We start from the raw sequence: 13901 nt of genomic DNA, 5'->3' as shown, positions 1-13901 counted from the left end.
GGTAAGCCACAAATCGAGTGAGACCAACCAGAATGTCACCATGTGCATGAAGCATTTTGCTTAGATTTTCTGGGCTTTGATATCTCAACTACAGGGCCTGCTGAAGCCTGAAAACAGGGCCAGATTGTGAAACTTGTCTATGATCTCTCTCCCTGGTCTTTTACTGCATAACACTGCTGGTCACATGGTGTTATCCACTTTCTTTCTTCACCAATTAATTGTCACCATTATTGCTAATGATATATGATCAACACTATAGTAAGCATCCCTGTGCAAGTGACATGTAATTTAGAGAAAGTTGATCCACTGTTTAAAAAGCACCTTACAGTCCTGCCAGTATGACTATAATAGAATGAAGAGGAATGAGCCTTGAAATGCAGGTCAGGAGACTTGAGTTCTATTCCAGCCCTGCTGCTTATTGTCTGTGGGACCGTGGACAATCACTTCCTTTCTCTGGGCCTCAGTTTGCAAAGCTGCAGAATTAATAGGGTGGGCCCAATGCTTTAAAGGTTCTCTGCTCTGTCAATGCCACATCACAGCCTTTTCACAGTGCCCTCAAGGTCTTTCTGTTGAACCTATTTCTTATTGTTTTTGAAGCTCCACTTGGGAGTGTTGTCAGTAACCATTTATCCTGTCAAGTGGGAATCATGCTGGGTGGCTTGCTTGCATCTACCGGACTCATCCTGAGCTCATTTGCCACGAGTCTGAAGCATCTCTACCTCACTCTGGGAGTTCTTACAGGTAAGGGCACTTGGTACCACCTGTCTCATGCCACTCCATCCAGGGGGTTCCAAGCACATCAACAGAGAAGTAACTCATAAAATATTCGTTTTGTTAGATGTATAATTTAGTTGACCTAGCTTATGTTTACCTACCTGGCAGTTAAACAGAGCTGGAAATGAGATTATATTACCCTAATGAAAATGCATCTCCACTTTAATTCAGCCAGATGGTAAAAGCAACTGCAGCTTTCTCTTTGGAATTAGTGTATGGCTGAGATTCTGTACTCAGAAGAAACAAGATATTACCCAGGGCAACGTGAATTTTCAGCAATGGTCATTCTTCCAACCATTGCCAAGACATTAAAATACTATTGACAGTCAATCTGAGTTGCTCCTGCTTTGTAATGAATATTGCTGTCTAATAAACGGGAGTTTCTAATTTTAAAAAAGCCCTTTATTGTGAATATTCTTATATTACACATTCTTTCTCAATGCTATAACTTTAGCAAATTATAATAAATCCCACGGGTAAAAAACAATATGTACGGTCAATAAATCACACTTACAGAGACGGCATAGGATCAAGATGAGTTGGCTGTGGGACTGCAGTAGGAGTTTGCCCATCACTCAAAGGGGTGTGGAGAGTAGCGCCAACTCCTGTCTGGGCATTGTGCCATTGGTGTGGCGTGAATAAGGTCAATAAAGGATGTAACCTCATAGTGAGGCTATAAATTTGGCTGTGTTAGCTAAAGAAGGTACATCCACCCCTAATAACCCAAAGAACCTGACTGCTGCTATGGTGACCAGTGGATCCCAGTTTACCAGGCACTGTCCTGGTTTTAACACTGAAAGTCCCACATCCAGAAACCCCTGAGTCCAGGCAACTCTGGGTTGCTGGCTACCCTACACTGCAGATGAAAGCAGGAGCTTCAGAAGGTGATTCTCTTTTTCCTTCTCTGACATTCTAGTTGCCATAAAATCCAGGCTCAAAGCCCCTCAGATTTTCTTTACTTAAGAAGTCATAGAAGTTGATCCTTTTTTATTTTTTTGAGACAGGATCTATCTGACTCTGTCCTCAGGCTGGAGTGCAGTGGCACAATCTCAGCTGCAACCTGTCTCCTGCGCTCAAGCCATCCTCCCCCTTCAGCCTCCTGAGTAGCTGAGACTACAGGCGCATGCCACCACACCTGGCTAATTTTTTTTTTTTTTTTCAGAGATGGGGTTTTGCCATATTGCCCAGGCTAGTCTCAAACTCCTGAGCTCAAGTGGTCTGCCTGCCTCGGCCTCCCACAGCGCTGGGATTACAGGCATAAGCCACTGCACCCAGCCCAAAAGTTGAAGGTCTCTAGAAAGCCTTCTCTAGAGCGTCAACATTTGTCTCCTGACCTTAAGAGATGTTTTCACATATGTGAAAATATACATTGCTATGTTCACATATAAAACTGGCATAATGTTTCCCAACTATGTAAAATTACCCTGGAATTTTAATAGTTGTATATGCTATTTGAATCCAAATTCCAGCGTGGTACAGATTATCAGTGTTGTGTCTTCATAGGCAGTGAAGAGTTGAGGCAATTGTCTGGATTATTTAAGTTAAAAAATGGAGGAGGTGATGAGTTTCTTTGGTTGACATTATCCAGATTTTCTAGTGAATTCCAATATAGTTCATATAATGCTTTTTGTGTTCTTCATTTAACTTTGTTTATGAAGTCACATTTCCTTAAGGGTGTTCTCCCTAAGAAGAAAGTCATGTATATTCTACATTCGCCAAATTGTGAATGACTGGTGAGGGGAGACTCATTTTAAGCTTGGTGTAAAAAGCAGATTTAAAAGCGTTTAATGAGAGGTCAGATTCTCTTTAATATAAATCATTGTATTCTGAGAGATCGTTGGCTGTTTATGGTACATCAGCACTCATAGAGTTCTCTTTATCCTCAGGTCTGGGATTTGCACTTTGTTACTCTCCAGCTATTGCCATGGTTGGCAAGTACTTCAGCAGACGGAAAGCCCTTGCTTATGGTATTGCCATGTCAGGAAGTGGCATTGGCACCTTCATCCTGGCTCCTGTGGTTCAGCTCCTTATTGAACAGTTTTCCTGGCGGGGAGCCTTACTCATTCTTGGGGGCTTTGTCTTGAATCTCTGTGTTTGTGGTGCCTTAATGAGGCCAATTACTCTTAAAGAGGATCACACAACTCCAGAGCAGAACCATGTCTGTAGAACTCAGAAAGAAGACTTTAAGCGGGTGTCTCCCTATTCATCTTTGACCAAAGAATGGGCACAGACTTGCCTCTGTTGCTGTTTGCAGCAAGAGTACAGTTTTTTACTGATGTCAGACTTTGTTGTGTTAGCCATCTCCGTTCTGTTTATGGCTTATGGCTGCAGCCCTCTCTTTGTGTACTTGGTGCCTTATGCTTTGAGTGTTGGAGTGAGTCATCAGCAAGCTGCTTTTCTTATGTCCATACTTGGAGTGATTGACATTATTGGCAATATTACATTTGGATGGCTGACCGACAGAAGGTAAAATTCGTGAAACTACAATTGGTTCCCCACCAGGGGACTTTAAGCCTTGAGTTTCTCCTCAGCTCCTTACCCTGTAGAATACCTAGGTCTGAATAATGTTAATAAGTCTGCAGTATCTGAAGGCATCTCCCTTGCTGGTTCTTCTAGATCAGAGGTTGACAAAATTTTCTGTAAAGGGACAGATAGTAAACATTTTTGGCTTTGTAGGCCAAGTGTTCTTCATCACAACTATCCAACTCTGCTATTATAGTACAAAACAGCCACAGACAATATGTAAACAAAAGAGAGTGGCTATGTTCCAATAAGACTTTATGCACACTGAAATGTGAATTTCTCTTATAATTTTCATGTGTCACAAAATATTGTTCTTTTGATTTTTTCCAACCATTTTTAAACGGAAAAACCATTCTTAGTTCACAGGTAGTACAAAAAGAGGTCGTGGGCCAGATGTGTCTAAATTGCAGAAGCCTAGGGTAACTACAGGTTCTGGTGGTAGATTTAATTCCATCCCAAGACGAGTCAGTCCTCAAGCAAGGCAACTTCTGGCTGGGTGTGGTGGTGTTAGTTTATTTTGAACCACTCCTGACTGGCAATGGAAAAAGGAGCAGAATCCAATTCAGGCAGGAGGGCCAGGTGCAATGATAACACATTATCTGTAGCCACATATTTATGTTTGACAATGCAAATTGCAAATAATTTCCTTGTAATTGTAGGCTTAGAAACCAAAGTTATAAGAAATCTACGAAGTAGTTTCTTCAGCAAATGCTCATCTGTTTGGACTGAAGAGTGCAGGCTACTTATATTCTCCTAAATGGTGAACCATTCACACTTGAGATGTGACTTGCAGAGCGAATACCATCATGTAGCTTCTCACAAATTATGTTTTTGGCAATTAATCAGGATCCAACTGCCATTCTCCAGTGTTATGAATATGATATTTAGTATTAATTTGACATTTGTAATGGTTAAAGAAGAAGGAGAAGAGCAAAGAGTACCTATTTTCACAATCAAATAACTCAGCAAGAAGCAGCCAGGTGTAGGTCTAATGGAGGCATCTCTAGTCTGAGGCATACTAGACCTAAGTTCTTGCACTGGCTCTGCTCCTTATTAACCCTGTAACCTACAGAAAGTCACCTAATCCTCAGATCCACATTGATCTCTCTCTGTAAAATGAGCCAGTGCAATATTTGCCTGTTGACCTTATTACTATTTTGTGAGGTTCAAATGAGGCTGTGAGTAGAAAAATGTTTGTAAAGCATAAGCTGTTGGAGCTGACATTATACAGAGTCTTTGAAATAATTCATATCATAGATGGGTTTGGAGTTATCTGGAAAATTAATGGGAATACCACTAAGACTTTGTCCTAGTCCAAGACCTCCATCATCTCTGGCAAACCATTTTAATGTCTTTGTATTACAGTTTCCCCTTTGTGTAACCACTTGGGTTATTGCGTATTTATATACCAATGGATAACATATCTAAAAGCATCTAATAAGGTAGACTGCTAGGAAAATTACCCTCCTGACCCTTTACGTCAAGCTCGTCCAACCTGCAGCCAATGGGCTGCCTGCGGCCTGGGATGGCTTTGAATGTGGTCCAATACAAATTTGTAAACTTTCTTACAACATTTTGAGATTTATGCACACACTTTTTCTTTCTTTCTTTCTTTCTTTCTTTCTTTCTTTCTTTTTCTTTCTTTCTTTCTTTCTTTCTTTCTTTCTTTCTCTTTCTTTCTTTCTTTCTTTCTCTTTCTTTCTTTCTTTCTTCCTTCCTTCCTTCCTTTCCTTTCCTTTCCTCTTGCCTTTCTTTCTTTTTTTTCATCAGCTATCATTAGTGTTAGTTTATTTTATGTGTGGCCCAAGACAATTATTCTTCTTCCAATGTGGCCCAGGGAAGCCAAAAGATTGGAGACCCCTGCTCTACATTTTATTTCACGACTACTTTCAGAGTAACCCTGTGAGATAAGTAACCTTTCCATTTTATAGCTAAAGAAATTGAGTTAGGCAGGCAGTGGGTGGCAGAAATACTTTTAATATTCTACCTTTCTAATTTTGAAGCATATATTCTTTCTACCACACCATGCTTACTGGGGAGATGAATTCTTGCATTTGCAAAAAGGAAAGATAGGAAGACAACATAGATAACACACAATGGGAAAGCCATCTCTGTAAATAACTGCAGTGCTTACTGCTACATAGCCGTGGCTCTAAAGCTCTTTTACAGAATGAGTACATCCTGCACTCATTCTTGTTCTTCATATCAACAGGTGTCTGAAGAATTACCAGTACGTTTGCTACCTCTTTGCTGTGGGAATGGATGGGCTCTGCTATCTCTGCCTTCCAATGCTTCAAAGTCTCCCTCTGCTCGTGCCTTTCTCTTGTACCTTTGGCTACTTTGATGGTGCCTACGTGACTTTGATCCCAGTAGTGACCACAGAGATAGTGGGGACCACCTCTTTGTCATCAGCGCTTGGTGTGGTATACTTCCTTCACGCAGTGCCATACTTGGTGAGCCCACCCATCGCAGGTAAGTTTCCAGAGAGAAACCCCAACCACCTTTTCTCTTTGGCATATTGATGTGAAAACAGCAAACTCACATGCAGTCAATGAGAAGGATTGTCAAGAGAGTTGGGGAAGAGTGAAAGAGAAAAGGAACATATGAGCCCCCAAAACTATCTTGGTCCCACCTACATCCTTGTTTTATAATCTTCTTCCAACCAAGTAAGAATCTTAGCTTACCTGGAAAGAGTAAGTCCCAAATTAGGGTCTTGATTGCTTTCCATATTAATGATGGGAGCAGGGGGATGGAGCAGTTGTTTAGCTTTATAAATAAGTAGGGTGCATTCAGAGGGAAGTCTCAGGGGAGAACAGGATTCCAACAGGGGGCAGTGGGTGATGAGGCTGAAATTATAAATGCCAGTGTCATAGTGGAGTGTTTTGGGTGCCTGACAAAGGAACTGGGCTCTATTCTTCAGAGACTATGGATAGTATTAAAGTCTTTATGTAAAAGGATAATATGGTAAAGTGTATATGTTAGAAAATGTGATCTAGCAATTGATCTAGTAACTTAAGAGAGAGGTAGCTAAGATTCCATTCTAATGGTTTAGGAGGCAGCTGATAAAGGCCTAGCTAGGGCTGCTGCAGCAGAAATAAAAATGAGCTCTGGGGGCAAGGAGGAAGTTTTCAAAACAAAATTCAGCAGAATTTGGCATACAGAGGTGAATGAGAGATATAAGTCAAGGATGACTTAGAAAATAATGTCATGGTTGAGAAAATAAAGAAATTAGAGAAAGTGGCTTTGCCTGAAAAATAATGAATATGGTTTTTAGATATGTTGAGATTTCTGAAATATACAGGTAGAAATGCTCGATAGAGCTGTTTAAAGATGAAATATGAGCTTTAATGGATGGCCTGATTTATATATAGATTTGGGAGTCATCATATAAAGCACTCAGAATGTTTTATAAACTCTAAAATGCTATAGAGTACAGCATGATTAAACAAATAATTTGACAAATATTTATTGTATGCATTAAACAAGTAATTCAACAAGTATATATTGTGTGTGTAACTAGCATTGTGTTTATCATGCTGGAGAGACCGGAGTAAACAGGTTGGAACTTGTTTCTCCTTCCTAAAGCATGTGGTCTTACACCACCTGCATCAGAGTCTCCTAGGGACCTTATTAAAAATGCAGATTCCTTGACACTCCCACCTAGATCTGAATGTTGAGGATGAGTTCCAGAAATCTATATTTTCAACCAGCTTTGTTGTGATGCTCATGCACGGTAAATATTGAGAATTACTGTTCCATATTATTATCTGCCTAAATTAAAACTGAGAGAGTGAACAAGGTCTCTGAAGACAGGGAAAAGAGAAATAACCCAAAACTTTGCCTAGAAAGAAGGCAGGAATTTTTTTGAGGAAGACAGGGTTTCTGCTATTAGCTATTATTGTGAATAGACAGTTTCAGGCTATTTCCAAATCCAGCAATTGGGGTGGAATAAACACAGCAAACTAGGGGAAATTGTGGCCGCTTCAGTGGTGCAGATGAAAAAATCCTGTTCAGTTTAAACTCCATGATGATCTTTATGTTTAATGCTCCATTTTTGAAAACTGTCCCCAAAATGTTCCCACGTCCTCCCTCCATAGCCTATTTTAGTGCTCACCAACCTTTAGAAACAGTGTCATTCTATCAAAGGTCACAGGACACAAATGAAATTGGAATTCATGAATCTTTTTTTCAGTTCGTGGCCTTCATTGGCAAATCAGACACGATACTCATTACTGGGAATTCGAGGATTAATTCTTATTGTATCATTTTCTTACTTATTTACCTTTCAAATAACAACCCTCTACTCGGTCTTTTTTGTTTGGTGCTATAGAAATGCACAAGTAAATCAAACAATAACTAAAATATCTGAGAGCAGTTTAAATTCAGGAAACTTTGTGGGACTTATAACAACTTCTACATTCCATTTTCAACTAACGGATTTGAAGTGGGTAAAGAAGAAATCATATACTTCTCTGATGAATTTTCTTGGCAGATAAGAAAGTTTGAAGGAATTTTTAAAAACCTTGGTTAATTATAAAATAATTGCCTGATAAAGTATAATGTAACCCCTCTGGTTTTCTGTCATCGTGGCCCCTATTTTGCATATCATATGCCCAGTTTTCCTCAAAATGTAGAGCTGAGATAGATATTGAGATTAATTTGTTGCAACAAGAGATAAAGAAAAAAAAGCTAGTTTGCATTTGTGAATTCTAAAATGGTCCAAAGTCCTGATTTTTCAAGCTGGATAGAGTATAATGACTGAATCCAATTGAAAATGTGATACTGCTTTGAAGCATGTCATGTTACTCAAAATAGTGTGTGGGTGCTGTGAATACTACTAGCATTTTTTACAAATATGTTCTTTTAACACCCTAGGTGAATTATTCCAACTTGAATAATTTAAATGATGCTATTTTTATCTTTTTACCAGATTTCACGGGGTTAATAATAACTAATATTTACGTTGTGACTACTAAGTACATGATGCTCTTCCAAGCACTTCACATAACAACGATCAATTCACTCTAAAGTTTTCCTGGAACACAGAATGTGTTTTTCAGTTGCTGCACAAAATTACAATTGGTGGCGCTGTTGATCTATAATTAACCTTGCAAAGTATTAGAATTTGAGAGTGGGTAAGCAATTGAATTTTCAACTTAACAATATCATTTTGCTGTTGTTTGTTACAGGATGGCTGGTAGATACCACTGGCAGCTACACTGCAGCATTCCTCCTCTGTGGATTTTCAATGATATTTAGTTCTGTGTTGCTTGGCTTTGGTAGACTTGTAAAGAGAATGAGAAAAACCCAGCTGCAGTTCATTGCCAAAGAATCCGATCCCAAGCTGCAGCTATGGACCAATGGATCAGTGGCTTATTCTGTGGAGAGAGAATTAGATCAGAAACATGGGGAGCCTGTGGCTACAGCAGTGCCTGGCTACAGCCTCACATGACCAATGGCCTTGAGCCCCAGAATCTTCAGATTTGAGAGAGGTGTGGGGCCAGCAGATTCTTCGTGTTTCTGAAACTTTTTATTTTGGCAGAAGTATTGCCTTCCAAGGAAACTATTATTATTGTTTTGTTAACATATTAATATTTATAAGGGAAAATAGCACATAATAAGGAAAGCTGGAGTAGCCCAGAGGCTTCTCATTTGGGATTTGTACTCATAACTGAACTCATATCTTTTGGTCAATGGGCATAGCTCTGTGAGAAATGTAAGGACACAGCTGATATAATTAGCTGTAATTAGGGATAATTTCAACGCATAACCAAAGCAGATGACACTGGGCAGCAGCTTTGTCCCAGTCTCAGCCCCTTCATGTTCCCTCCTCAGAAAGAAAATGGAAACATTAACGTGTAGCTTTGCTAACCTTGTTCTGATTAGAGAAAGGAGGTCAGCTTGGGTGTTGTGGTGAAGAGTGAAAATGCCATACCTTTTTCATGGTGGAGTTTCTCATTAGGGTTTTACCTGGGGTTGTTAAAAGAATACTTGAGATTCTTCAAAAGGTGGTGATTAATATAGAAAGAAACTCTTATTTTTTTCTCTCTTAGTCTTGCAGCCAGCCCTTGCCTCTGCCCAAGGGTAGACACCACTATGAGAATCCAAATAATCATGGAATGCCATGGTTGGAATAGATCTCAAAGGGTGGCTGGTAAGATCTGTTTGAAATTGTCCACTGGAGACTGAAAGCTCTTTTCCTAAGACCGGGTTCCAGGCTCTCACCTTTGTTACCATCACATATAATACTTACTCTAAATTTAGCAGAACACACTTAGTCAGAAGGACAACCTCTCAATCTTACCTGAAATGTTAACACCAAAACTTCTCATTTTTTACCTTCAGAGAAAAAGCTCTTATTTAAACTGCAGACGCATTCCTGTTAGGATGAAAAAATGTTGGCAGTATTCCAGTTGGGCAGGAAATGAATTCTTGAATCAGCAGGTCTCTGGTGAGAGTTTTCTTTGCAGATCAGACATTTAGTTTTATCATTACCCAAAAGAGGATAGGAGGGGGTCAGTTATCTGAACAAATATTATGCTAGAGATATTCTGAATGTGAGATTCCTTTCTCCTTGTGTTAATTCTTGTTCCACTGTCCACTGCTCTTCATCTCTTTGTGGATAATAATTAGAAATCTACTCATTGGATTAGAAGTTGATTCATTCTCAAATACTCCACTTTTCTATGGTTTGGGATAATTTCTGAGTCTTCAGATTGAAGAGGGAAGGCATGGAGGGAAGAAAAAGTCTAGATCCCCCAGCTTGTCTCCAACCATTTTAAATCCAAAGGATTATAATCCTGAATCTCACATCATGTCACACCTGTAAATACGGGCAAATTATGCAATCAATTTTAATTATCAGGAGTTTAAAATCCAAATGTTAAGGAACTGTTTTGACTCTGAAGGCTATTTAATCCACTGTCCCCTACAAGGCCTCACAAGTGCTGAGGAAAAAAAAAAAAAAAAACCAACCAGCAGTGAGGAGGATCCTGGGTTACTGTGTATGCTCAGCAAGAGAGTTTGCCTATACCTTGATTATTTCATAAAATCACATGTTAATACATTGCTTTCAGAATGAAATACTGACTTGATTTGATAGGAGAAAATGGTAATATTTCATGTTGTTTTCCAAAGAGAAATGTAAATGTTATCTGTTATCTCCTTACATAGTTTAATAATTTGGTTTTGAAGCCCACACTGGACAGAAAAGAATTTACTTTTCATTGACTTTGTTATTTGCAATTTTAAAAATATTTGGAGCTGGGCATGGTGGCTTATGCCTGTAATCCCAGTACTTTGGGAGGCTAAGGCGGGCGGATCATGAGGTCAGGAGATCGAGACCATCCTGGCTAACATTGTGAAACCCCGTCTCCACTAAAAATGCAAAAAATTACTTGGGCATGGTGGTGGGCGCCTGTAGTCCCAGCTACTCGGGAGGCTGAGGCCAGAGAATCACCTGAACCTGGGAGGCGGAGGGTACAGTGAGCCAAAATCATGCCACTGTACTCCAGCCTGGGCAACAGAGAGAGACTCCATCTCAAAAAAAAAAAAAATATATATATATATATATATGTGTGTGTGTGTGTGTATATATATATATATATATATATATATATATTTGTATTTGAAAGATATCTGTAAAACGTCAAAGTTAAAACGACGTTATATCTGTTTGGAATAGCACTTTGCCCTAAATATCATTTTTTGAATTTCAAGCCTAAAGATTTTTAAAAATATGAATAGTTACAAATATTCTTATACATATTTTTTCATCGTGATCACAACAAAATTTTGTTTATGTGGTTCTGCAATATAATTTCTGTGAAGTATTGTAAGTATGCAAAATGAGCATAGTAATCAGAACTTTTAAAGATTTTGTGTAAAAACATTTGGGAGATTTGACTTTATACGTGCATAGATTTGCATTTTACTTTCCTTTTTGAAGCAGCATTTTTAGAAAATTCGTAAGAAAAATGTACATCTTAAGGTCTACTATTTTACATTTCTACACAGAATTTTGGTGTTAATGTTCCATGTGTCTATACTGTTTATTTCAAAACTGAGAAATTCATGGGAATGATGTATTTTGTGGAATCAAGAACAAAATTATAGCGGGATAATTTTACATCTTAAATATTTCTTTCCACTACTGTAAGCTCTACTTTGGGATTATCTGAGTAGAAAATCAGAAGACATTATCTAACTTTATAGATACACTGTATGATTGGGCTCTTTGTTCAGATTGTAATTTCATTAATAGATGAAATATTTATGCTAATATTTTCTTATTTCAAAAGCAAAATAAAATGAGTTTATTGTCCTGTGTTTGGAAAGACATTTTTCCCTTGGACAAGAGGTTTGGATTGGATGGTGAGTGGGCCTGTCTGGATCATGGTAAGATGTGGTCAGCATTTTAAGATGTGTTAAGTAATCAAATGATTTACAAAAACCAAAAGTCTTTATTGAGTTTTTCCAACGTTTGAGCTATTATGCCAGCTACTTCCTATGCATTGTCTCATTTAATCCCCATAGTGACTTCTATCATTATTGTTTTGGAGATGTGGAAAATGAAGCACCAGTTCCCACAGCTCAGTATCCACTGCACTCCTCTAGTGTGAAATCCTGTAAAACTGGGATGCTGCTGATTCTGAAGCCCTGTGTCCTTCCCCTGTGCCTACTTGAATCATCTTATGTGGGTTCAAGAAGCTGTTGGGAAACAGATGCTCCCTTGGACAGATAAAATCCTTTGGATTATGCTTCAATCGTCTAATCAATATTAAAGGAAGATTCTAGATTGGAGATTTCCAAGAGTTTTCCCAAGAGGATCTCTCAAAACCACTACTTCCAGGCTCAGTGGTTTAATTTGCTGTCGATTGATCCAGGCTTCTTTTGGGGAGCATTTAGGGTTGAGGGGGTGAATTGGGGAGCATACTTTGTCCCAAAAGTGAGCTAGTTCCACTGTTTGCCTTCCACATTACCGAAGTCAGGCTTTCTCAGGAGTTGAGTTCTTCTTGAAGTGCCTTCACCATTGCCAGTGATAATGAAAATGGTAATGTCTGTTAGGCACTCCCCTTCCTGGTCCCAGTAGGTCTAATTCTGAAATTGTTTACTGAAATGAAATAGTACAAATTCGGCTGGGCGCAGTGGCTCACGCCTGTAATCCCAACACTTTGGGAGGCCAAGGCGGGTGGATCACCAGGTCAGGAGATCAAGACCATCCTGGCTAACACGGTGAAACTCCATCTCTACTAAAAATACAAAAAATTAGCTGGGCGTGGTGGTGGGCGCATGTAGTTTCAGGTACTCGGGAGGCTGAGGCAGGAGAATGGCGTGAACCCGGGAGGCAGAGCTTGCAGTGAGCCGAGATTGGCCACTGCACTCCAGCCTGGGCGACAGAGCGAGACTCCATCTCAAAAAAAAAAAAAAAAAAAAGAGAAAAGAAAAAAAGAAATAGTACAAATTCGGGGTAGATATCTGAGTTTCTTTCCTCACACTTGAAAGTTTGAGTTAAAAAAATGTTTTTTAAAAAACATTTTAAAAAACGTAAAAAATGTTTTAACTCTGTCAAAGAATAGATTTTCATATCTGTTACCAGCACAGCTACCAATGACAGATGACTGAGGTTTTGTCCCATAGCACAGAAAACTATTTGGTTGGGGGAGTGGGACGATACTAAATAATGATAAAAGACTGACACTTAAGATAAGACGTTATGGTACTTTTCAAACATATACAAAAGTAGAATGAATAGTGTAAAGAACTTGAGGTACCTATTCCCCCACATCTACAATTATCTACCCATTATCCTCTCCCTTGATGAAGCAATTTGAAATATATTAACATGTGCACAGCTCATGTTTCCTTCAGCTGCCAGGGAATACCTGAACTTGGCAAGAATAATTTGTTCATGCTAACGGGGACACATGTGGTTAGTATCACCTATTAATGAGCCACATCATTACTTACAAAGCTGATTCGGGCCCTTTTCTTGCTATGGGCTTTGAGTATCAATTGAAGATTAAAATTTTCTCCTTCTCACCCTAGCACACTAAAGGGTCTATCTACCTGAGGCCCAGGGCTGTATTAAATAAGTTAAAAGGGCCTTTTTTTTTTTCTTTTCTCTCTCTCTCATGACCCAAGAGAGTCAAACCAATAAAAAGGGATTTAGAGGTTTAGTTGAGAGTGATCATTATTACTCTCATTATTGCTCTTAATTGTTTAAGGGTCAGAGGTCTTTTTGAGGGATCTGGGAACTAAGATTGGTCTAGAATTAAATAAAAAGCAGTTTATTTTTGAGGGTTGAGTTGGCATTAAAAGGCTTTAGAATTAGCATTTCAAATGTAGCCCTTTTCAAGTTTTTCCATAAATGTTTCTTTTGTGATGACAAGTTAGACCTTTTCCCACTGACCAGTGTAATGATAGAAGAGTTCTCAAGGACCTTGTACTACGAAAGATGAAGACCTGTGCTCATTCTTGGATAGCTTATTTTTGCAATTGGGGGCAGAGCAAGGTGTGGGTATGGGTCAATGTGAGCATTCAGTGCCCACACTGGACCTACGAGGTCACACAGGGTGTGGTTCCTGTCCTTAGGCTACATCCTC

General features: G+C 39.1%; 1 protein-coding gene across 7 annotated transcripts in view; it reads left to right on the top strand.

Annotated features, from left to right (window-relative positions):
• Positions 1-10878, top strand: part of SLC16A12 (solute carrier family 16 member 12) — a 121830-nt gene extending 110952 nt beyond the window's left edge. For 6 of the 7 annotated variants that reach the window (XM_050805751.1, XM_050805747.1, XM_050805746.1 and 3 more), the window contains exons 4-7: positions 598-741; positions 2661-3240; positions 5510-5769; positions 8487-10878. In XM_050805751.1, coding sequence (XP_050661708.1) covers positions 598-741; positions 2661-3240; positions 5510-5769; positions 8487-8749 — 1247 coding nt within the window. In that variant the 3' untranslated portion in view covers positions 8750-10878. The remainder of the gene's footprint in view (positions 1-597; positions 742-2660; positions 3241-5509; positions 5770-8486) is intronic. The other variant, XM_050805752.1, reaches the window with a different exon arrangement.
• Positions 10879-13901: the final 3023 nt, after the last annotated feature.

Source organism: Macaca thibetana, chromosome 9, assembly GCF_024542745.1.
Source record: "Macaca thibetana thibetana isolate TM-01 chromosome 9, ASM2454274v1, whole genome shotgun sequence".
Classification (NCBI taxonomy): Eukaryota; Metazoa; Chordata; class Mammalia; order Primates; family Cercopithecidae; genus Macaca; species Macaca thibetana.
This window is presented reverse-complemented; position numbering and strand designations above follow the sequence as displayed.